Source organism: Pseudorca crassidens, chromosome 14, assembly GCF_039906515.1.
Source record: "Pseudorca crassidens isolate mPseCra1 chromosome 14, mPseCra1.hap1, whole genome shotgun sequence".
Classification (NCBI taxonomy): domain Eukaryota; kingdom Metazoa; phylum Chordata; class Mammalia; order Artiodactyla; family Delphinidae; genus Pseudorca; species Pseudorca crassidens.
In genome coordinates, this window is record NC_090309.1 from 70,644,396 (window position 1) to 70,669,160 (window position 24,765).

At 40.3% G+C, this 24,765-nt stretch overlaps 2 protein-coding genes across 7 annotated transcripts in view; one reads left to right on the forward strand and one right to left on the reverse strand.

Moving 5' to 3' along the window:
* The window catches only part of RBKS (ribokinase), a 74,032-nt gene that overhangs the window by 17,405 nt on the left and 31,862 nt on the right, over window positions 1-24,765 (forward strand). For 3 of the 5 annotated variants that reach the window (XM_067703371.1, XM_067703370.1, XM_067703373.1), the window contains exons 3-7: window positions 5,840-5,903; window positions 7,054-7,116; window positions 10,688-10,852; window positions 18,729-18,820; window positions 23,957-24,145. In XM_067703371.1, coding sequence (XP_067559472.1) covers window positions 5,840-5,903; window positions 7,054-7,116; window positions 10,688-10,852; window positions 18,729-18,820; window positions 23,957-24,145 — 573 coding nt within the window. Of the gene's footprint in view, window positions 1-5,839; window positions 5,904-7,053; window positions 7,117-10,687; window positions 10,853-12,400; window positions 12,559-18,728; window positions 18,821-23,956; window positions 24,146-24,765 lie in introns of those variants that run through there. The other 2 variants (XR_010934099.1, XM_067703372.1) reach the window with 2 other exon arrangements.
* Window positions 1-24,765, reverse strand: part of MRPL33 (mitochondrial ribosomal protein L33) — a 70,654-nt gene that overhangs the window by 3,437 nt on the left and 42,452 nt on the right. For both annotated transcript variants that reach the window (XM_067703377.1, XM_067703378.1), the window contains 6 exons: window positions 19,927-19,996; window positions 18,901-18,992; window positions 5,371-5,547; window positions 4,315-4,457; window positions 3,837-3,929; window positions 2,558-2,633 (listed from right to left, as the gene is read on the reverse strand). The gene's annotated coding sequence lies outside the window, so the exon portion shown is untranslated. The remainder of the gene's footprint in view (window positions 1-2,557; window positions 2,634-3,836; window positions 3,930-4,314; window positions 4,458-5,370; window positions 5,548-18,900; window positions 18,993-19,926; window positions 19,997-24,765) is intronic.

The window sequence follows — 24,765 nt, forward strand, 5'->3', positions numbered from 1 at the left end:
GGATATTTCCTATAAATGGAATTATATGATATGTGACATTTTGTGCCTGGCTTTTTTCACTTAGCATAATGTTTTCAAGGTTCATCTACCTTATAGCATGTATTAGTACTTTATTCCTTTTGTGGCTGAATAATATTCCATTGTATATACCACAATTTCTTTATCCATTTATGTGCTGATGGGCTGTTCCCACCTTTTGGCTGTTGTGAACAGTGCTGCTATAAACAAGTACATGTACATGCATGTTTAAGTATCTGTATGAGTCTTTGAGAGGTTCGTGGTTTTTTTAACTTATTTATTTTTATTTATTTTTGGCTGTATTGGGTCTTCATCGCTGCACGCAGGCTTTCTCTAGTTGCAGCGAGCGGGGGCTACTCTTCGTTGCGGTGCACAGGCTTCTCATTGCAGTGGCTTCACTTGTTGCGGTGCACAGGCTCTAGGCACGCGGGCTTCAGTAGTTGTGGCTCGCGGGCTCTAGAGCACAGGCTCAGTAGTTGTGGTGCACGGGCTTAGTTGCTCCACAGCATGTGGGATATTCCCAGACTAGGGATCGAACCCGTGTCCCCTGCATTGGCAGGCAGATCCTTAACCACTGCGCCACCAGGGAAGCCCAGGTTTGTTGTTTTTAAAGATTTAAATAGGAGAGAGTAATCTTCCTTGTCCTTCATATTAGTTTCTACCTCACTGAATCCTCTGGGAAGTAGCAGTCCTCAAATAACTTAATGCTGCATTCCCTGAATTTAATGAGTTTGTAACTGGAGTGTAAGAAGTAAGGGGAATTAGCCTACTCCAGTGGTTTTCTGTGGTCCAGCTTCTAAACAACAGCATAAATCATCCTGTTTTTAGCAGGTTTCACTCCAGTAACACAGCTCTTGGAAACTTGGTCTAATAACTGATGATTTACTCATCTCTAAGCTATTTTCTTCTAATGCTGTATCTTGGACCAGAAAGGAATCTGGGGGACTTCCCTGGTGGTGCAGTGGTTAAGAATCCACCTGCCAATGCAGGAGACACAGGTTCCATCCCTGGTCCGGGAAGATCCCACATGCTGTGGAGCAACAAAGCCGGTGCACCACAACTGCTGAGCCCACACACCATAGAGCCCGTGAGCCGCAACTACTGAGCCCGCATGCCTTCTGTTCCTCTCACATCCACTCCCATGGTTTCATGATTCATTTCCCAAGTTCAGTTTCACAATTCAAATATTTCTATTTTGCATTTTGGGAAATGTTCAAGTAAGGAGGCTGGTTAAACAGAGGTGCTATTTGTTTTGTTCTGGTCTGTGTATGATGGTTATGTGAGCACCTGTACAATTTTGAAAGTTCTTTATATCTACTGTGACTGATTTAGTCGTCTGTTGTTTAGCCCCACAGTGGAATTTAGCCTGGGTGTCTGTACAGAAAGGACATGGAAACATGGCTTCAGCTAAAACCTATACAAGGTTACTTTGCTTAGATACCCTGGGACCTTTAGACATGGATTTATTTAAGCTTAAACAGATTGCATCGTATTCTTAGATTTCTTAAAAAGAAAAAATATCTTTTATAATAAGAGTTATTGTTATCCATTAATCATAATATTTCATTCAATTATGAAGTATATTTTTATTTAGCAAATTAGCCAAACTGCCTTATAGCAGGTTTCTTAAAGATAACAAATTCCAAGTAGAAAACCAAAATCATGAAATTACTCAAGCTAAAAATGAACAGATGGAGCAAAAGAAAAACAGGTAGAAAATTTTCTTAGCAGCCTTAACTTACTACTGCCCTGCAACAAGCTCAGATTCAAGCTCTGATGGAGGAGCACTGGCACAGGCACAACATCTGATACTGAGCTAAGGGGAAATATTTGTCAGGACATTGTGATGAAGGCTATTAAGCAAGAATCCATCAAGATGTGTACAGTGACACGTGTAATGAAACACTTCAAGTAGTTAAGAGTTGTGTAGTCAGTACTCAACTGAGTCACGGGCCAAGGCCACAGTCCGAGGATCATAGGGAGCCCCACCCTCCCTATCCCACCCCACTAGGCGGTCACAAAGCACCGAGCTCATCTCCCTGTGCTATGCGGCTGCTTCCCACTAGCTATCTGTTTTACATTTCGTAGTGTATATATGTCAATGCTACTCTCTCACTTCGTAAAGGACTTTTTAAATAGGACTCAGATCTCCATTGCTTTTGGTCCCCGTTTCAATACAATAAATATTGTAAGCCTGGGCATAGATATGCTCCCAGTTGGCTATATTGTTCTTATGAAAGGAATAAGATACATGGTTATATATATATGTACATATATATGTGTGTGTATATATATATATATATATTTTTTTTTTTTTTGGCCACAGCAGGCAGCTTGTGGGATCATAGTTCCCCAACCAGGGATCAAACCCACACCCTCGGCAGTGAAAGCGTGGAGTCCTAACCACTGTACCACCAGGGAATTCTCAAGATACGTGGTTATATTAAACAGCATTATTTACACCAAACCGTTAATGGAGCTGTTATGTTTTTACTAAAATAATAGTAATACAGTCTCATTTTTAAAATAATGCACCCACCTGCTTGCTTCCATGATCAATTGCTTTTCTGTTGAAGATAGGCAGCAACAGGAAGAATTAGAAGTGTCTGGGAGAACTAGATGGGCAGGAAAGTAGTTTATAAGATTGACTCCAAGCAGCAGAAGCCCTGCCCCTACCCCAAGAGAAGCAGCCACAGTAGCAGCAGTACAGCCATGATGATGATGATGATGATGATGATGATGATGATGATGATAACACCAAGTCATATTACTTAATCCTTTAAAGTTTTAAATGTCCTTTCATGCATATTATTTTATTTTACCCTCGCAGCAAACTGGCTGGGTCTTTCCAGATAAGGAAACTGAAGCCTGTAGATGGTTAAAGTGGCCTGCCCCAGATCACACAGCTAATGTGAAGGGACTTCTGACTTCCATGACACAAATGAAAATATTGTCTTCCTATTCTTAGGCTTTTTTCACTACTTTTACTTTGTAATGTATCACTACAACCTGCATGCGAAGTTAATGGAGCTAGAGTCAACTTCTTCTAATCCTCAACAGTGTTGCTATTTTTCCATTTATTTTTGACAAGAGAATACCAAAGAAGGCAAAAACAAAGGATTTTATTCCACTTCTCATGTAGAACTTAGAAGGCCAGCCAACAGATTTGCCAGGAAATCACTATTAGAATAAATCTGGAACCATAACAATCACTGAGGGATGTAGCCAATCAGGTAATTCTCTGGGCAGGAAGAAGACAGGCAGCTACTGCAGCCTCTAAAATACAGCTGCAGCAAGCCTGCAAAAGCTTCCACAGCCTGAGCATGAAATCCCTTCCTAATTAGGCCTCCGATGCACACGATATTCCACCCGGTGTTATAGCTGTGTCTCCATGTCTTATTTTCCCTCCAATGTCATCAGTTTCTCGAGGGCAAAACTCCATGTTTTGGTTTCTTCCTCCCCTCCAACAATTCTTCCGAACTCTGGCACTTCCTAATGTTTGTAATATCAGCACCATCTATCAAGCCTGCCCTTGGTATTCACCTTAAACAGATTTTGCCTGTATAAAACTGATATGGAAGGGTAGAGAAGTTCCTTTGCTCTAATTTGTATCAGGCTCCACATGCCTAGGGATGGCCTTTCTTAATTCCTACAGCATTCTTATAATGATACTTTCCCAACTATACAACACTTTTGATTACCCATGGGAGAGAGTTAAATAATGTAAATAAATTTTTTTTTTTTAAAGATGAGATAACAAAGATTTTGTTTTCTGGTGTGAGTCTTTGACCTAAGAAACAGGATGCCTTGGCTCTTACCTGGTAGAAAATGGCCAGCCTTCCATAAAGGAAACGTTTAGTTGATGACCTCCTTCTAAGGGGACTCTCCCCACAGCAACCCTCTGTACTTCACTGTAGAGACAGAAATTCTGCTAATAACAACTTATATATTATTTGAGATTATTGCCTAATCAGCATTTCCACCAGAAAAGGAGCACAGGGAAAAGTGTTCCTTGAGGAAGAAGGCGTCAGAGGTGGCATTTAAGTCAGAGGTCAGCAAACTGTGTCCCATGGGGCAAATCTTGGTCACCATGTACTTTTGCAAGTAAAGTTTTATTGGAACACAGCCATACCCATTTGTTTACAGATTGTCTTTGGCTGTTTTCACACTGCAATAGCAGAGCTGAATAGGTGCAGGAGAGAGCATCTGGCCTGCAATGTCTAAATCATTACTACCTATCTGGCCCTTGACAGAAAAAATTTTCTGACCCTTAACATAGACAGTCTAAAAGCTTACCAGGAAATGTTATCATCACTCATTGAGGTTCTTGATCAAGTTAACCTCTAGGTTTCTTTCTGTTGATATGTCCAAAGAGGAGCAGAATATACCAGGAGTGCTGACACCTAGATAGAGACGTTATCCACTGACCAAGCGCTCATCTGCAGGACAGAAAAATAGTATAGTTCAGGTGTGGCAAGCCTAAAAGCCTGTGGGGCCAAACAGGTAACATACATTGCAGTAGGCCAGGTGGGGACTATGGTGAACTAGAGAGCATGTGCTCACTAATGAGATAGGTTCAGCTCTGTTGTCTTGCAAGAATGTAGGCCTGGTGTTTACCAGGACCTCTAAATTTTCAGGACTTCCCAGAAACGTGTTTGTTTTTGTGGAGTCTCCTGATATTTAAATGGTGACAAGCTGGTTAAAAGTAAAAATAGGAGGAGATCCACACAAAAACCTGCACATGGATGTTTATAGCAGCTTAATTCACAATTGCTAAAACTTGGAAGCAACCAAGATGTCCTTCAGTGGGTGAATGGGGAAATAAACGGTACATCCATGCCATGGAATATCATTCAGCACTAAAAAGAAATGAGTAATCAGGCCACAAAAAGACACGGAGGAACCTCAGATGCATATTACTAAGTGAAAGAAGCCATTCTGCAAAGGCTACATGGTGTATGATTCCAATTATATGGCATTCTGGAAAAGACAAAACTATGGAGACAGTGAAAAGATCAGAAGTTTCTAGGGGCTAAGAGGAGGGAGGGATGAATAGGCAGAGCACGGAGGATTTTTAGGGCAGTGAAGCTACTCTGTATGAGACTATAATGGTGGATACATGTCTATACGTTTGCCAAAACCCAAAGAATGTACAATCCCAGAATCGACCCAGATGTAAGTATGGAGTTTGTGTGATAATGATGTGTCAATATAGATTCATTGATTGTAAAAAAAATGTGAAACCCTAATCATGTTGTCTGTGAATGGAAGAGTCCAAAGGAAAAATCGAAATATCATTACCAGAATGGATGCTAGGATGCAAAACAACAGAATTTCACTACACCAACTTACCCAAGTTAGCAAGGACTTTTTAAATTCCCTCCTCTTTGCCCCATGTCAGGGTCAGTGGAGAAGATAAGAAGATTCTAAAACACCAGGCAGGTCATTACAAAGATGCCTTCATTTATACTGAAGTATGAACAGCTGACATTCTTCATAAATATTGATGATTGTTGATGGTGGACAGCTCTGTCTCAATGGCAATTTCCATATGAAAAGATCAAAATGAGAGTGAAGCTACAGAACTTGTGACAGTCATTAAATGTTTCACGTTTTAGGCAGGATACAAATGGAACATTAATATATAACAATTATTTGGGCTGAAATCAAGTATAGCATCTTACATTAAGAGGATTAATTAGTTAATGTTTACGAAGTACCATGCAGATATGCCCTTTTAAAATGCTAAGTATTCTAAAAACTACATTGTAGCATTTTACTAAATGTAAAAAATCTAATGTTCATCATTTCTTTGGTACAGGTTGGCAAAGATTCCTTTGGCAATGATTATATAGAAAACTTGAAACAGAATGGTATTTCTACAGGTAAAATTTCATCTTTCTTAAAGTTAGTTTTTATAACTTTCTTCTGGAATCTGGTTACAAGTTGAAATTACAATAGAATTATTAGATCCTCCCCTGGTGGCCAGAGAATTTTTATGCACAGCTTTGTCTAGTCTTGCTTAAATATCCTTTGGTTAATTCTTTCATGTACGTTTCTCCAGACAGGAATAAAATGATAGGAGGTTACAAGCATTCATCTCATAGAAATCTTTCAAAAGTTGGGCTTCCCTGGTGGCACAGTGGTTGAGAGTCTGCCTGCCGATGCAGGGGACATGGGTTCGTGCCCTGGCCCGGGAAGATCCCACATGCCGCGGAGCGGCTGGGCCCGTGAGCCGTGGCCGCTGAGCCTGCGCATCCGGAGCCTGTGCTCCGCAACAGGAGAGGCCACAACAGTGAAAGGCCCGCGTACCGCAAAAAAAAAAAAAAAAAGTAGGTGACAAGAGAAAACAGGTGCTGCATTCACAAAAGATATCTTAAGAAAAGTCATTGAATGTCATAGCTGGAAATGATCTTAGAAACCACTGATGCTGATACCATCATTTCACAAAAGAGAAAACTGAAAGCCAGATTGGTTCTGAATTTGTCCAAGAGCGCACAGTTAGCTGGAGCCAGAGCCAGGACTGGAGTGCAGGTCTTTGGCTCCAGTTCAAGGCTCTTTGCTGCTGCCAAAGGCCGCCTGACCAACATTTCCATTTACACACCAGACCATAGTTCTTGATGAGATGCGAAGCTTATGAAAATGAAGAAAATCAAACAATCTCATTTTATGAGTTTGACCTTTAGTCTTTCATCTCAAGTCTGTCATTTCTTTCACTGAAGAAAAGAAATACGGTGGTCTAGAAAAATGCATATGTGTACAACTGTGAATAATCTGAAGGCATTGGAAGCGGGGGTGGTTTGCTGGGTTGCCACTAATGTAGAAAAAAGGCGCAGCTAAGTGTGAAGACTTGTATTTTCCTCATTGTATAGGTGATGGGTATAAATTAGCACTAATTACTTACTTCTTTTTTATCATTCCAGATGGTTAAAGGTTAAAAAGTTTTTCCAAGGATTAGTGGTGCATTGAAATTGTTAAAATAGATTATCCTTGCCAGGCTGTACATACGTGACTGTGATTTCCTTTTTCTTTTAGAATTTACATATCAGACTAAAGATGCTGCGACAGGAACTGCTTCTATAATTGTCAGTAATGAAGGTATGTGTTTCACATACTGGAGTATCATTTCCAGAACTAGAGCAGAAGCATCAATTTTTACCCTATTCCCATGGCTCTCTTACCATAACCACCACTCCAAGTTTTAATGTATGGTCTTTCCAATCTAAATATATATGTTGCCCTTTACTTATACTTCCCTAGTTGATCATTCAAATACAGAATTGTCCACCCAATACATATGAAGTGGTATAGTTGCCTCAAAATTATACTTATATTCTTTAGCATCCCATTACCCTTCATGTGAACCCAGAATTGATATTTCTCTCTAAAGTAGTTAAGTATTCATCTGTCATTTCAGTTACACTAAGTAAATAAATGTAAATAGATAGGTGCAAAAGAACGTTGATGAATCATATTTATAGAATATTTACTGAGCAAATGGCAGCAACCAATTACTTCTAACTTATTGTTAGTGTTCAATTTTGTCTGCTCTTTAAACAGCAACCAAATCTCAAAAGTCTATATACACAGCTATGCCTGTCACGAGGCCTTGCAATAGGTGAAACATTTGTCTTTTAAAAACAGTAACTTCCAGGACTTCACTGGTGGCACAGTGGTTAAGAATCCACCTGCCAATGCAGGGGACACAGGTTCGTTCCCTGGTCCGGGAAGATCCCACATGCCACTGAGCAACTAAGCCCGTGCGCCACAACTGCTGAGCCCGCATGCCACAACTACTGAATCCCACGCACCTAGAGCCCATGCTCTGCAACAAGAGAAGCCACCACGATGAGAAGCCCATGCACCACAACGAAGAGTAGCCCCCACTCACTGCAACTAGAGAAACCCCGCGCACAGCAACAAGAGCCAACACAGCCAAAAATAAATAAATTTATGGGGGGAAAAAACAGTAACTTCCCTTTACCCTCAGGTAAACTTTTCATAATTGCTGCCAACTATTTTAAGTATAAAAACACCTACATAAGATTTTTTTTCTTTTTCTTTTTCTTTTTTTTGCGGTACGCGGGCCTCTCACTGCTGTGGCCTCTCCTGCCATGGAGCACAGGCTCCGGACGCGCAGGCTCAGCGGCCATGACTCACGGGCCCAGCCGCTCCGCGGCACGCGGGATCCTCCCGGACCGGGGCACGAACCCGTGTCCCCTGCATCGGCAGGCAGACTCCCAACCACTGCACCACCAGGGAAGCCCTACATAAGATTTTTTAAAATTAGAATTAACATTCAGAAGGACCAAGCATTTCATGGAGCACCTAGGACAGAAGAACCTACTGCATTGTGAGAAGTCACGAGTGCGTTGTTTTAAATTAGGATTTCTCACAATATGTCTTTTATTTATAATGCAGTTTCACAAAATCATTTATCGTGAAGTTATGGTATTTTTAGTTCTACTTTAGTGATCTCAAAGTTGCAATAACAACCCCCCAAAAAATATATTCCACTTAAAGACAGCAGACAACAGGTTTCATTCTAACAACAATCTGTGTCCATTATTTTAAGCTACATTTAAGTAATTATTGCTGCTAACAGCAGCTCATTCCCTGTCTTAAACCTCTGTTTTGTGTTCTAGGGATATCGAGTTCTGTTTCTTTCTTATCTGTGTAACAAAATACTGCATTTTCCGTGCAAAAATATATAATATTGTGTATGGGGTGCCTGTTATGGTAGACTCTGTCTGGTTTATAGTGTATGGTAATGCCCTCGAGAGTATAGGTTGTAGTAGAAGAGCTAACACAAATACCCAGAGAGGCAACAATCAGCATCTTTAAATGAGGGGATGAGTAGCAGTTTTGACAAGTTTAATTTGAGGCATGAACAAGCTCGCCATATGGCAGTGTCCACCAGACAGCTTTCGTCTTGGGCTTTGTCACTCATCAGCCAAGGCCAGGCCAGAAATGTCTATTCAGGAGTCAGCAACACAGAGCAGCAGTTGACTGTAGCAGAGAGAATGAGGTCACTGAAGGAGAAAGGCGAGGAGGTATGCTGTCTTTCAGTGTGCGGGTACTTTGAATTTTTCCAGTACTGAGATAGGGTTTATGCTGAACCATCCCCACTTTATTAAGTCCTCCTTGGCCAACAGACACATCTGTGGTAAGAGGATAGGCCAGCATGTGTTCTGCGGTCAGAGGTAATTTTAGGTCACGTCTATACAAGATCAGCACAAGCAGCCTAGAGCACAGAAAAGACTGATGCAACTCATCCCCCTAGGTCAGGCTGTCCTATAGAACATAATGCAAGCCACGTCCATAATTTTACATTTTCCATTAGCCACATTTTAAAAAGTAAAAAGGAACTGGTAAAATTAATCTTAATATATTCACTTAACTCAATATATCCAAAATATTGTCCTTTCAACGTGTAATCAAAATGTTCTTTAAAATTAATGAGGGACTTCCCTGGTGGTGCAGTGCTTAAGAATCCGCCCACCAATGTAGGGGACACGGGTTCGAGCCCTGGTCCAGGAAGATCCCACATGCCACAGAGCAACTAAGCCTGTGCGCTACAACTACTGAGCCTGCGCTCTAGAGCCCGCGAGCCACAACTACTAAAGCCTGCGCACCACAACTACTGAAGCCCGCGCACCTAAAGCCCGTGCTCCACAGCAAGAGAAGCCACTGCAATGAGAAGCCCACACACCGCAACAAAGAGTAGCCCCCACTCGCCGCAACTAGAGAAAGCCCACGCGCAGCAACGAAGACCCAATGCAACCAAAAATAACTTAATTAATAAATTTAAATAAATAAAATTAATGAGATATTTTACCTTCTTTTCTTACAACTTAGTCTTTGAAATCTGCCATGTATTGTACGATTGAAGTACATTGCAGTCTAGACAAGCCACATTTCAAGTGCTCGGTCACCACATGTGGCTTGTGCTCATGACTACCGTATTGGACAGCACAGCTCCTGAGAGTTCACCTGACAGAGAAAATGCTCCACCACGCCTCCCTCACTTGCGTGGGATTGTAGAGAGTGGGTCCAAGTGATAAGCATACAAGATTCCTTAGTCCTGCTTCTGTTTGATCTAGTACAGTATAGGCCAAATATCACTCTCTCCCTGCCTTAAGTTATCTCATATAGTTTTTCATGTTTGATATCATAAAATGTGTTTTGATTTACAAAATCACTTTTCTGAATACCCTGGGGTACACACATGAACTGACTGCGTGTTAAAGAGCATGAGTTTTTCGCATTAAGCAAGCTGATTCCTATTTATACTCATCATTATGACCTCTGTCATTTAGGATTCAGAATCTTTACCACAGATATTGTACCAGCCATGTCCCATAAGAGAAAATTTTTAAGTATGTTATATATAATTCATCAGCTAATATTCTTTGTAAATATATAAGAAGGGAAATCTTTTGTTTTAGATTTTTTCTCAAGATGATCCGAATAATGTGATACCTACAGAGATGTAAAGGAAGATCCATTAGGAATACGAAATTTAACCTGAATGGCTTAGAAATGCTAGAATTAATACTTACAACACATTTTATATATAATGACTTTCTAAGGGTGATTGTAACATTGCAGGATGTCGTTGCTTGGTTTTGCTTGATTTTTAATATAAACATGTAGAAATTCTTTATAGGCCAGAATATCATCGTTATAGTGGCTGGAGCAAATTTACTTTTGAATACTGAAGACCTGAGGGAAGCAGCCAGTGCCATTAGCAGAGCCAAAGTAATGATCTGCCAGCTAGAAGTAACTCCAGCAGCTTCTCTGGAAGCCCTGAGAATAGCCCACAGCAGTGGAGGTAATTCTACACATTTGTCCTTCTTTCTGTAAAAGCTTTTATCACTGTCTCAGTGAAAGTTAACCTTTCAAGTTAAGCAAAGCCATACTTTTTCTGCAGTAAAATATTCTTTCTCCCATCTGTGAGATTCACTGTCTTCCTGTAGTTCTCGATAATGTTAGAAAACCTTAAAAATAGTGAAAAAATAACATGAGTAGCATTTCTGATATTTTGAAATACAAATCTCCAATCTAGTTAGCAGAAATAATTCAGGTAGTAACTAGAATCTTTGAAGCAGCCCATTGTCCAAGATACACTCTAAGTAGTAGAATGAGTTCCATTCTGACAAGCAGAGGTTAAGCTGCAGGTCATGTATAATCACTGCCCAGGTACATTTGGGTAAATATCTCAAGGAACTGAAGATTTGTTCTTTCTCCTTTTTGTAAAACTTTATTGTCTTTTCTATAAACTACAAAAGATTATTTATATGTAATATTTTCTTTGTTGTCAGTGTCCTTTAAGCAGCTTTTTGTTTTGTTTGATCTTTGACTTTGGAAATTTTCAAACACACAAAAGCAGGCAGAATTGTATAAGGAAACCCATCACCCAGCTTCAACAGTCATCGACTCGTGGCTAATCTTGATTCATCTGTTCTCCCACCCACTCCCCTTCTCTCAACCCCAGCACATAACCAACTTTTTAAAACTCCAGATAGTTTCTTTCTGTTTGCTTCTTTTTTACCACCGACTAGTGGGGAAAGTGTCTTCTGAGTTAGAATCCCATTTCTGTTCCTTGTTAGCTTTGTGGTCTTAGCAGAATTATCTGATTTTTCTGAGCCTTGTCTGTTAAATGCATACAGAAATACTCCCCTACAGAATTGGTCTAAGAATGAAATAAAATATGATGCCAAGAATGGTGTAGTACTTCTCAGTAAACACCAATTTTCTTTTCTCTTTCACGTCTCTCTTTAAATTAAAATTAGGATAATATCCTGATCTCAGCACTCTTTGGTCAAAAAAATCAAAATAAAAAGTGGCCACTCTAAGACAGTGGCTTCTCCTTGATATTGTGGCCATAGTTCTGTGAATTATACTAAGAAGGAAATAGGGAGAGAACCACATTGACTTTTCCAGATAAAACTTTCTCATCAAGATACAAAACCAAAAAAAAGAAGAAGAAAAAGAACAGTAAGTGTGTGTATGTATCTGTGTGTTTATATAAGTGATTCTCTCAAAGTGTATAGTGTTCTACATAGCAATAAATGGAAAATAAGTTACTGAAATGATTTTGTGGAGAATTTTAAAATGTATGTCCTGATTTAACAAATTTCCTCTTGGCAAAACAACATGCTGTGGCAAATTCTCACTGACATTTAATGTATTTTTAATGGACTCGAAGCTGTCAGAAAGAATTTTAAGCCAAAACCCATTTGGTTACATTTTCTCAGGGTGTCACAGATAAAGTCTAAGGCTTATGGTGAGCATTCTCTGCAATGACTGCACTCATCGTAATCAGGTGATGTGAGTACACCGTGCCACTTCATTCATGCTCCTGTCTTTCCTTGTACAGGTCAAAGTATATTCTCATGGAACTTCTTTTTTTCCTACTGTCCCTTGCTTCTCAGAGATGACTGTTCCCTCTGTCCTAGTCTAATGGCCTGTCACCTACCCATCTTGTGGCAGAGAGAAAGGTACAGGAACCACAGTTGAGGAGCTAACCTCTCACAGGTGAGGCTAGAGTTACCCGGAGGGACAGGCAGCCTGACTCGGGCTGTCATTTGTGTGTGTGGGGGTGTCCAGCAATGCCTCCTCCATCACCTGCCAGGCAGTTCTTCTAGTCGAGGAGCTGGAGGATCTGGGGCATCAGGAATGGGTGGGGGTAGGTGATGGAGGGCCAAAGATCACCTAGCCTACTTCACATTGTTACTGAGAGCCAGCATGCCTAAGTAGTGATTCTGCATGATCTTTCTTATATAGTAATATTGGAAGTAGTAATTCCTGCACTTATATGTACTTTACAGTTTATAAAGCACTTTCATATATATTTGATCCTCAGAAAAACCTTATGACAAAAATATGGCAGGCGTTCTTCTCCCAGATTGAAGGGGAGAAGACAGACTCGGAGAGGTTAAGTAATTAGCTCAACCAAGGTCACTGTAGAAACCAGGATTCCAGACTCCAAGACCCAAGTTCTGTATCCTAGAGCACATTTTAAGTAAAGAAACTGCCACATCCCATTGATATCAAGGAACTGAGCCTTTATGAAGAGTGTCTCTAGAAAAGTGAAATCCATGAATTGTAACAATGCCCAACATGTAGCCTAAGCTTTGAGTGTTATTACTGCTCCAGTCACAGAGACAAGACCCTAGAGTGTTCTCAGCAATGTGTCCCCTATCTGCAAATGCCCATGCACACAGGAGCCTCTGTCTAGAACTCAACTGGTCCCCATTTGGTAGTTACCAGTCAGACACAGCTTAGATTTTATACTATGAGTGGTGTGTGTGTGTGTGTGTGTTTGAATTTAATGCATCTTCATTCTCACCTGAGAGAAGAGTGGTATAATGAAAGGAGCACTGATTTGGGAGTCATGAAGTACGGCTTTGAATTCAGAATCAATCACTTACCAAATAGGGGTCCTCATGCAAGTAAGTCAGTTCCTTGCACTGAGCCTCATTTTATTCTGTGAAACAAGGGAATTGGACTGAGAGCCCTCACAGTTCCTCAGTGTCACAATGTGAGAATGGGCTGATCACAGAGCAGGCCCGGCAGAGCATAAAGACCTGTTGAGTGCTGAGTGTCCTGTCCATTACCCCACAAGGCTGCATATGTGCTAATCAGCATTATTCCATCTACAAGGAAGATGGTAAAATCCATGTCTCATCATCATCTATGGGTTTATTATCACAACTCCCTTATCTATATACTTATCTGTGTACTTACAAGCAGTGACGTTTGAATTAAACACATTGTATAACTGGATTATGTATCAGTTGTTAAAATACAGAGGAAAAGACCCCCCGCCTTCATCTTTGAATATACTTTCTCAGAAATCGCTCTCTTTACCAAAATGAAAGCATTGGTTTTAAACAGCACCTGCAACACCAAAAATGACTTGGGAGCCCTCTACAGCCCCCTCCTCTCTAGGTCACAGTGGTGTGAGGTAGGCCCACGGCAGAGCTGGTGGTACAGCTGCTTGTGATGAAATTATGCCTGTTGGTTCTGGTCTTTGTATCCATTTCAAAGCAAATGGGACATTACAGGAACAATTATAAATAATTGAGATTGTAAGATCGCCAAGATTAAACTCTAGGTAGGATACAAAATATCTTTTAATGACACTTTAGTCCTTTTCCATTTGGCAAACAGAATTTCTTGGCTGGCCACCTTGACTTTCACAATAACATGGTCCAGCACATAGCCCAAGCTTTGGGTGTTTTTGATGGTCAAGTCACAGAGAAGAACCTCTAGAGTGGGAGACTACCAAGCCAGTGTTTTGGGTAGCCCAACCTTCCTATGGTTTCTTTACTTAGGGTGATTTTCTTCCCCTGTTTCTCTGAGCTCGTTATTAGGGCCTTCTTAACTGTCCAGCCCCCTGCCCTCCATGGTGACATCATTAAGAGCTTCCACCTCATTTTCCTGTCTTTGCGCCTGTACAATTGCCTCCCTGGGCCTCACCAGTTCCGCACTGACATTATTGCACCAGCCATTGACATGCTGTTAAGACAACTGGGAGTTTAGTCCGTCATACATTGTAATGAATAATAATTACTGTTGGGTGCTGTCAGTCACCTCTGCAACTCCAAGTTACTCCATGGTACATCCTGTGTTCTCTAGTTTTGCATGGTTCCAGGATGACATCAGTTTTTTTTTTTTTCATCTTGACTATTACAAATTTGCATGCTTCTTTGATGAACTACATCTACTAGTTCTTCACTTTTTTTTCATCATGGTAAAGTATTCATGCTTATTTATGGTGGCATGAGCCAAAGAGACTCCTTTCTTTATGGTATTTTCACTTTTCCCCTAAATTTAGTTATTAGACTCTAAGCCTATGTATCCAGTTTCTTTTGGTAAGAATGCTTTCCCTTGGTAAGATACAGGCAAATAAGATTTGCTTGATTTTTATACAGTATTTACAGTCAAATTAAATTGTAGAATTTCTCAATCCAGCAGTTGTTGCTTAAAATTCAATGTCACTGTTTCTTTAAAATTTGTTTTTGGGACTTCCCTGGTGATGCAGTGGTTAAGAATCCTCCTGCCAATGCAGGGGATACGGGTTCGAGCCCTGGTCCGGGAAGATCCCACATGCTATGGAGCAACTAAGCCCATGTGCCACAACTACTGAGCCTGCGCTCTAGAGCCAGCGAGCCACAACTACTGAGCCCACGTGCCACAACTACTGAAGCCCACGCACCAAGAGCCCGTGCTCCTCAACAAGAGAAGCCACTGCAATGAGAAGCCTGTGCACCACAATGAGGAGTAGCCCCTGCTTGCCACAACTAGAGAAAGCCCATGTGCAGCAACTAGGACCCAGCACAGCCAAAAATAAATAAATAAAAATTTTTTTTAATTTGTTTTTATTGTGAAAAATTTCAAGTATGGTAAACTCATATATACTCTCATTTAGCTTCAACAATTATCAACACTTGGCCAATCTTGTTTCATCTATACCCCAACTTATTACTCCCATCCCCCATTGCAACCTTGGATTATTTTGAAGCAAAACCCAGACATTACATCATTTCACTCACAGTGTACTCATTTTTTCTTTTTTTTAATCTGTTGTGTATCTATTCACTAGCAATTCTTTTTTTTTAATTAATGAATTTATTTATTAATTTTTGGCTGCGTTGGGTCTTTGTTGCCGCACGCCGGCTTTCTCTAGTTGCAGCGAACGGGGGCTACTCTTTGTTGCGGTGCACAGGCTTCACATTGCGGTGGCTTCTCTTGTTGCGGAGCACAGGCTTTAAGCACGCGAGCTTCAGTAGTTGTGGCACACAGGCTTAGTTGCTCCGTGGCATGTGAGATCTTCCCAGACCAGGGATTGAACCCGTGTCCCCTGCATTGGCAGGCAGATTCTTAACCACTCTGCCACCAGGGAAGCCCATGTACTCGTTTTTTGATGTGAGATATTATATATATTTTAAGAATTATGTCTTTGCATGATGTATAGCAGTTAATCTGTGGTCAGATTTATTCTCAGCCTTTTGTAACTACGTACTTATTAGTTTAGTGAGTAACCTCTCAGACTTTTCTATGTAAGTGTATACATGTAAATACACATATAGTTATGTTTTATTTGTTTTGTTCAAAGTGAGGGAGATCCTACCATAGACTTTATTCTAAAACTGCCTTTTTCACTTATAAATAAATTATAGAAGTCTTTATGTGGCAAAACAGAGATCTGCTTCATTCTTTTGAACAGCAGCAGGGCATTCCATTGGATGTATGTGTCATAATTTTTTATCAACTCTGATAGATACTTAGGTTTCTTTTGGTTTTTTTTCTGTTACAAGCAGAGCTGAATGAGCATCACTGTACTTCATCTTTGCAGGCCTGTGTATGTCTGTAGGACAGGGTTAGAAAAGGAATTGCTGGATCAAGGATCTTTTAGGATAAAATGGAACTTTTATAAGAAGAGTGGCTCTACCCTATGGTTGCATACTGATAGCTTGCTCTAACTTGTGCTCAGAGCTGCTGAGCGCAGCTTTGAGGATCAGATTAGGTGAGCAATGGTGTTTCAATTTAATGCTTGAGGAAAATAGGGAACAACATATTTATTTTGAAAACCTAAAAAGTAAATGGGTGTGTTAGAATGCTGGGCAATGATGGCTTTTATGCATAATTGACATCTCTGAGACCTTGCAGAAGCGGGAAAACCAATGAGAGAGATTTTTGCCAGGCTAAAAACTCCATCAGAAGGCAGAAGAGATGGGTGGACAGGCGGGGGTGTTGGGCTATGGGTAAAGGACAATATAATAACAGTAATAATCCTTTATTTTTGTACAACACTTCATAGTTTACACAGGGCTCTTACATCCATGTTCTAATTTAAGCCTCACAATAACCCTGTGCAAAAATATGAGCAGCCAAAAATATACCATAGAATTTCTGTGGGTGGACATTCTGGATTCTAAAATAATGAAAATATGGGAATAGTGTTAGCCTATAAACCACTGGACGAGACCCACTGACTGAACCAAAATGTTAAGTAAGACCAAAGAAGGTGCAGCAGTAGATTAGCTAGCCTCCCCAGGCAGAAGTAGTGGACAGCTTCCACTAGTCACTTGCTGATACACATCTCCCTAAGAATGTGGAATGCATCAGCGCCAAACTAGCCATGGAAGAGCCACGTGGAGAACTTGTCAATGTGCATGCTCACTGACCTTACCCCCAGAGATTCTGATTCAGTGGGTTTGAGGTGGAGCCCAGAAGTCAGGCATCTTAATAAGCTATCCTAGTGAGGCTGATATGCAGCCAAGTTGGTGAACCACTGTTCTAGAAGAGTCTCTGGGGACTGCAGCTAGCGAGTTTTACTCTATGAGTCTATAGTAAATTAAGGTTACTAAACACACATAAGTCAGTGGACCTGGGTAGAAGAAAGAAGACCAACCAATCTAGTTGGGTACTCTGGTGGATAAGTGTTTTGACATAGGGAGAGCTTCCTATGAATATAAGTTCTAAATACTTAAAATAACAATTTACAAAGTTCCAGAACAAAGGCTGTTTTTAAATATTGTGAATTGCCATGGGGGGCTTGTGTTGCTATGGACAAAGTCCTGGCCTAGAGAGGCAACCACTTTAGAAACGACCAAACCCTGGACTTCAAGCTGGAGGACCCTGGGTAGGGACCCAGCTTAACCATCTCCCAGTGTTAGGACCTTAGACTGACCTCATCTCTCTGAGGTTCACTTTCCTCCTCTGAAAAATGTACTTCTTCTAACACTGCAATGGCCGTGTTCTTATTTTTCCTCTTTCTGCTGTCCCCATCCATCCTCCTCTTGTAGTCTGAGCTAGCTCTTAGCCTCTGATTGAATTTCTCCTCCTTTATCAACCTTTCCTTTACGTTCCCAGATTGCCCGCAGAAGCCAAGACTATAAGCTTTTGTGTGAATGTGTATGTTTGCATGAGTAAGTGCAACATATTTGGAAGACATACATAGGTGTTCAAAACGTGGATATGTACATGAACTTCCTACTTACCATTCTTACCAGGAAATTTTTAAGCTCTTCATTGTTTCCTTTCTATCATCTCTTTTTCACTTTCCTGGAAAATGGATTTATGAACTAGCCTTGCATCTAAGCACTCACAGTAACCCACAAAAATGTTCACCAGCCTGCATGTTCACATTTATACATGTCCTTTCATGCCACAACATTCAAATTTTTCTTTAATGTTCTTGTTGTCCTTTGCCATAACTTTGTAATCACCTTAGTTGTAAATATTGATGCTTGCCCTTGAAGCTGAAATGTTGTAAAGTAAAAAGTAGAGCAAATGGACATAACAAGGAATTGCTACTAGGCTATCACAGAGATTGAGGATCCAGACTTTTCTACATCTGTAACTAAGTTGATTTTTTTTTTTTTTTTTGCCGTACACGGGCCTCTCAGTGTTGTGGCCTCTCCCGTTGTGGAGCACAGGCTCTTGACGCTCAGGCTCAGCGGCCATGGCTCACAGGCTCAGCCGCTCCGCGGCATGTGGGATCTTCCCGGACCGGGGCACGAACCCGTGTCCCCTGCATCGGCAGGTGGACTCTCAACCACTGCGCCACCAGGGAAGCCCTGATTTTTAATCTAATGGAGAAAATGGTTGTACTTGGGGATTTCCCTTACTCAATGTCCATAAATGCACCATGTTAAAAACGATAACCACTGAACCCCTTTTTCACTCCTTTGTAGTAAAAACACTGTTCAACCCAGCGCCTGCCATTGCTGACCTAGACCCCCAGTTCTACACTCTCTCAGATGTGTTCTGCTGCAATGAAAGTGAGGTAAGGATGGAAGGTTTTGCTCATTCCTTGAGAAACCAAAAGACTCATGTACGTGGATAAAGCAAAGAATCAGGACTTACCTCATCAACTTGACTGCATGTGAATTCTTGGGCATAATGAAAACAGATTTTTTTGGATGACTGGGATGTAGAAAAAAGGAAACTAGTGAGTCCTAGAAGAAAAAGGATTCCCTGAGTCATACCCATAATTGGGCATTTATCAAACCTCAGCTAATTTTAGTCCCCACCCTGCCCTCATACGATTAGTTTCTGTTTTCTTTTTTAATCATTCCATATTGTATGGACTAATTACTGTTAGTATTAGAGTTGCCAGAGATAGCAAACAAAAATACAGGATGCCCAGTTAAACTTGAATTTCAGGTAAATAAGGAATAATATACTAAACATACCATAAAATTATTTGTTGTTTATCTGAAAGTCAAGTATAACTGAGAGTCCTATGTTTTATCAAGCAGTGCTAACTAATGTACAACACTGGAGCATTTGCATTCTGTTGTGAAGACCCTGTGATTACACTGGTGGACAGACAGAGGTTCTCCATTGATGCATGGGAAGCCCTGGTGGCCACTCTGTTAGGGGAGCACCGTGTCAGTCCACCTGAGGGTCATAATGTATATATCTGCATAAAATCTCTATCAATATATTCATATTGTGCCATTCTAAAGCATTTTAGGAAGAAAATTTCAATATTTTCCCTCTTATAGGCCAAACAGTATTAGACCAGCACTCTCCTCCAACACCGGGAGGCAAGACATATTATACAATGCAACATACAGAGAAAGTTTATAATTAACGAACTATTAGTTTTTCATTTGGTGCAAAGGCTGAATGAAGGTTTCTAGGATTTCCTGACCTGCCTTTTTATTAACTTCATCTCTCAGAACATAAAGGAAATAAGAAAGAAGACTGCAACAAGGAAGCTAATTTTAAGAAGCCACAATAGGTTATGCAATATTTTTGAGCAACCACCATGGCCAGGCATTGTGCTAGGAAACAGGAATTGCTGGAGAGAGTGACCATTTCACAATAAGAAGTTAGATTACCCTCCATGCCAAACTGGCTTAGATTTCCCTGCTAGATACTTACAGAGCATCTCTAATGATTCTTCAAGCACTCATCACAGCTTGGACTGCTTGTTCAATACCTCTGTCTTCTCCTGGGAAAGAACAGACATCTCTTATTCACTGTTGTATCCCAATGGCTATCTATTGCTGTATAATAAATTACCCCCAAATCTAGTAGCTTACAACAACAGGAATTATTTATTGTCTGTCATGGTATCTGTGCATCAGGAATTGAGACAGGACACAGTATGGCTTGTTTCTCCTCTACGATATCTGGGGTCTCATCTGGAAGACTCAAAGACTGGAATCATCTGAACCTTCTTTCACTCACATGCCTGCTAGTTGATGCTGGCCATTGGCCAGAACACTTACACATGGCTTCTGCTTGTGGCCTGGGCTTCCTCACCATATGGAAGCGAGGTTCCAACAAGATACAGTCTCCTGAGAAGGGGTGAGGGAGAGAGAGCGCAAGAGCCTGGCAGAAGACATGGTGGCTTTTATGACTTAGCTTTGGAAGTCACACAGCATCTCTTCTGGCCCACTCTATTGATTGACGTAGGAAAGTCCACCCTGGTACCCCACCTCTCAATAGAAGGTTGTCATTGTCACAGTGTGAAAAGAGCATGTATGATGTGATATATATTGATAGTTATCTTTAGAAATTATCATCTGTTATATTGTACTCTGCACAGAGTTGGCACCTAGTAAATGCTTATTGAATGAATGAATAAATGAATGAACTCTGGTCTTTAAGGAAATTGATCTCAAAGGGAACTCTACTCAATACTCTGTGATGACCTATATGGGAATAGAATCTAAAACATAGTGGATATATGTATATGTGTGGCTGATTCACTTTGCTGTACAGCAGAAACTAACACAGCATTGTGAATCAACTATACTCCAATAAAAATTAATTTTAAAAAACGTAATAGAAAAAAGAAAAATTTTTAAAGCTTAACATTCTCATAGATGACTTCTAATCATGATAACAATGTAAATTCATGCTTTAAGATATTCCCTCTGTGCCACACACAAACCATTGATATATAAATACTAAAAGAGACAATGAAAATATACTCACAAGCTCAAAAACAAGATAAATAACTCCACAGATCAGAAATGGAACAGAATCACAGAGATCCAGCCTTGGGTGTGCTGTACTCCAGTCCCAGAAGCTGGCATAGGTGTGTGGAAGTTTGCCTCCCATGGGTAATGGGCACTGCAAGTGTGCCACTCATAGGAGACTGGAGCAGTGCCCAGGCTAGAAACCAGAGATGCTGGGCTAAGGCTTCCCTGCTAAGGAAAAAGAGTGGAAGAAGCTGCTATGCCTGCTGCTTGAGGCTATAACATATAGAAAGCTCCCAACCTGCAGAGACAGGAGGACAGAGAGCCTGCCTCTGATCAGGAAGAAAACCAAGCCAACTGATGACTTAGTGACTGGATTGGCAGTTAGTACCAGTACCCCCCAGAACAGGAACTCTCTGTTGCCGACCTAACACCTGGCTCTGGTTTAGAGACCCTTGGGGACCTAGTGGATGCAGCTGTAAAACCACTAGAAAGGCAGGGATAAACCTGATTGGAGTGAAATGTGCAGACTCTCCAACTCACTGCGAGCAGAGTGAGCCTGCAGATGAAGAAATGTACTGCTGCTAGAGATCCAGCAAAATCAACAATCTGAAGAGAAATTTGCCCAAGATGAAATTCAAATAATAAAACAATGCAAGAAGACTTTAAAATAAGTATGATTAAGACTCTCATTCTTTAAAAAAGGAGAAGAAATTGTGAAAGAAAAACAGAAAAACAGTCTGTGAATATGAAAACCAACCAATTAGAAGTCCTGAAAATGAAAAAGTCATTGAAAAATTGTTAAAGCACTCATTAGAAAGATAAACATCAGACATGAACTGAAAGAGAATCTTGATCAATTCACCTGGAGGTAGAAAACTCAATTCACCTAGAAAATAGCATGGAAAGAAAAATAGTTTTAACTGTTAAAGAGGAAGTTAGCAGCCTGAGAGGCTTCAACATGTGTCAAATTGGAATGAAGGAAGAAGAGAACGGAGGGAACTGAAGAGAAGCTATGTTAGAGGGAAAACTGCAAGGAGTTTTCTAGAACTGAGAAAAGGCATGAGCTCTCAAAAGATCAGAAGTGTGTTAAAAGTACCGCATAAGATAAATAAATATAACTTTCTGCTAACATACATTTTAGTGGAACTGCATAAAATCAAGGGGTTTAATAAAGATAAAAATATTTTTACATAGCCAGAGGAAAAAGGATTACATGCTTGTAAAAGGGGAAAATGGAAAAAACCAAAGTGTCCATGAAAAAGAAAACAGATTTTGTTTAAACTGTAGCATATATCTGCAGTATGGAATACAGTGCAGTTTTTTTAGAAAGCTACATATATCAACACAAATTTTAAAATGTTAAGGTGAAAAGTACAATGCTAAATAATATATATGGAAGATATCATTTAACTTCTTTAAAGAAAACTACTGGAAGCAAATAAAGTAAAATTTAATAAAGTAAAATGTATTAAAGGTGGGTGGTAGGTACATGAGTGTTTGTGCATTATTTTTCATGTTCAAGATTTTTCATTAAAGAATAGCTGTTTAAAACGTTTTTAAAAACCAGAAGAAATTGATATTTCTGAAAATAAACTATCCAACTCAACACAAATATCCCAGTAATGAAGATCAATGCAAAACTTATAAAAAGAAAAAAGAAAGTGGCCTCACAGTATAACCCACACAGACTGAAAGGGAGGGTCTATGGAAAAGATGGTAAGGGCGGGGCTGGGGGGTACATGGTCAAGTTAACGAAACACATGCTCCTGGGAAGACTGACACCAAGAATGAGCAGACACTGTGGGATGATTTACAGGCACCAAGAAGGGTTAGTCTGGGCACATTCAGAGCAAGCACAGGAAGGGATATACCCATTCTTAGGAAGAGACAGTATGTGATTAAACTGTATTAGAGAAAAGACAAAATTTGGTTATAAGCTTTCTAAGTCAAAAAGTATCATATAATGCATCTAGTCCAGTGAATTTTCAGCTGCCAATCCCAGAACCATAAAGGTTCCCTGGAGATGCTGGGCGGGTACCTGGGGGATGAGGAAGCAGGGCTGCAGCCCCTCACCCCTACTTCATCCAGAGGATTTTTTATATTCTAGGAGGAAACTACTGATCCTGTCCAAGCCCTACATTTTACAGACTTTATGTGACTTGGGGAAGTTTCCAGAGTTAGTGAGTAGTGGAGGTCTCTGAACATCAGCACATTGCTTTTTCTGCTGTATATCAGAGCCTCTCCTACTCTGCTTCCATTTGCTCAAGCAAAACAAAAGAAATGAGTGGTCTGCAAACTAGTAATATGCAAAAGGCATTATGGCCCAAGAGAAGCCTAAAAGAATTTAAGTGTGAAATTTATGGGTATGATTTATACCAAAAATCATTGGCAGTGGCCCCTTCCTTTCTTCTTTTCCTCCCTCCTCACTTCCCTTATTTCTTTTGTAAAACTCTCTTTGTTCCTCCTTACTCTTTACTATGAAAATCATCACAAATAAGGAAAAGCTGAATGGGCAATACAGTGAATACTCATATCCTCTCCACCAAAAAAGTTGTTAACATTTTGCTGCACTGGCTTCCCCTCTCCCCTGTGTGTATTTATTTTTGTTTTGGTTGAATTATTTGAAAGTTGTAGGCATGATCCCTCACCCCTAAATACTTCAGCTTGCATCTCCTAAGAGGAACCACAATACCATTATCACACCTAGGAAAATTATCAGTAATTCTATACTGTCATCTGATATTCAGGCCACATTCAAATTTCCCCAGTTGTCCCAAGAATGTCTTTTATAGCTTTTTTGTTGTCATTGTTATTATTGTTTTATTTTATTTATTTTCCTGAGCCAGTATCTACCAAAGTTCCCCACTGCATTGGTTGTTATGAAAAAGAAGGGAGACATCGCCTAGAAAAACAGATCTAATCTAGAAGCAGACCCAGTTACTTATTCTCACCAGTTTCTTTTCTTTTTGTATGTATTTCAGGCTGAGATTCTGACCAGCCTTGAGGTCAGTAGCCCCTCGGATGCTGGGAAGGCTGCGTTGGTGCTCATGGAAAGGGGCTGCCAGGTTGTAATCATCACCTTAGGTGCTGAAGGATGTGTGATGATGTCACAGAAAGAACCTGTCCCAAAGCACATTCCCACAGAGAACGTCAAGGCTGTGGATACTACGGTAGGTTTTTCAATTTCAGAATCCTTTTTGTCCCTTGAAAATCGTCATTTAGTAACTAAGATACTGTACCTGAATTTTTGGATCATGCGGTAGAGGCCCTTAGAGGTAATATGGGGGAAGCGGACAATCAGGCAGGAGAACTGTATCTTAACCTTTTCTAACCCACTGTAGGACTTTATACAAGTCACTTAACCTCTCTGAGTCAGTTTTCTCATCCATAAAATTGGAATATCAGTAAAATTATAACCATATTACCTATATTCATTCATTCATTAAATATTTATTAAATACCTATTATATGCCAGTCATATATTAGGTGCATATATATAGTGATGAACAAGACAAAGTCTCTGCCCTCATGGGGCCTAGATTTTAAACAATAAACACATCGCTGGGTCTTACAAGCCTCTTGTGTGGAATGAAATCACAAGGACCACTGGTTATTATATTGTAGTAATAATAGCATTACTACGTGCTTACTGTGTCTCTTTCACATACCTCTCATTTAATCTTTACAACAACCATATGAGGCAGGTACTATTATTATCCTCATTTTACAGATTTAGAAACTTGCTCTAGATCCTAATGTAAGGAAGTAGCAGAGCTGGAGGTTCAAAACT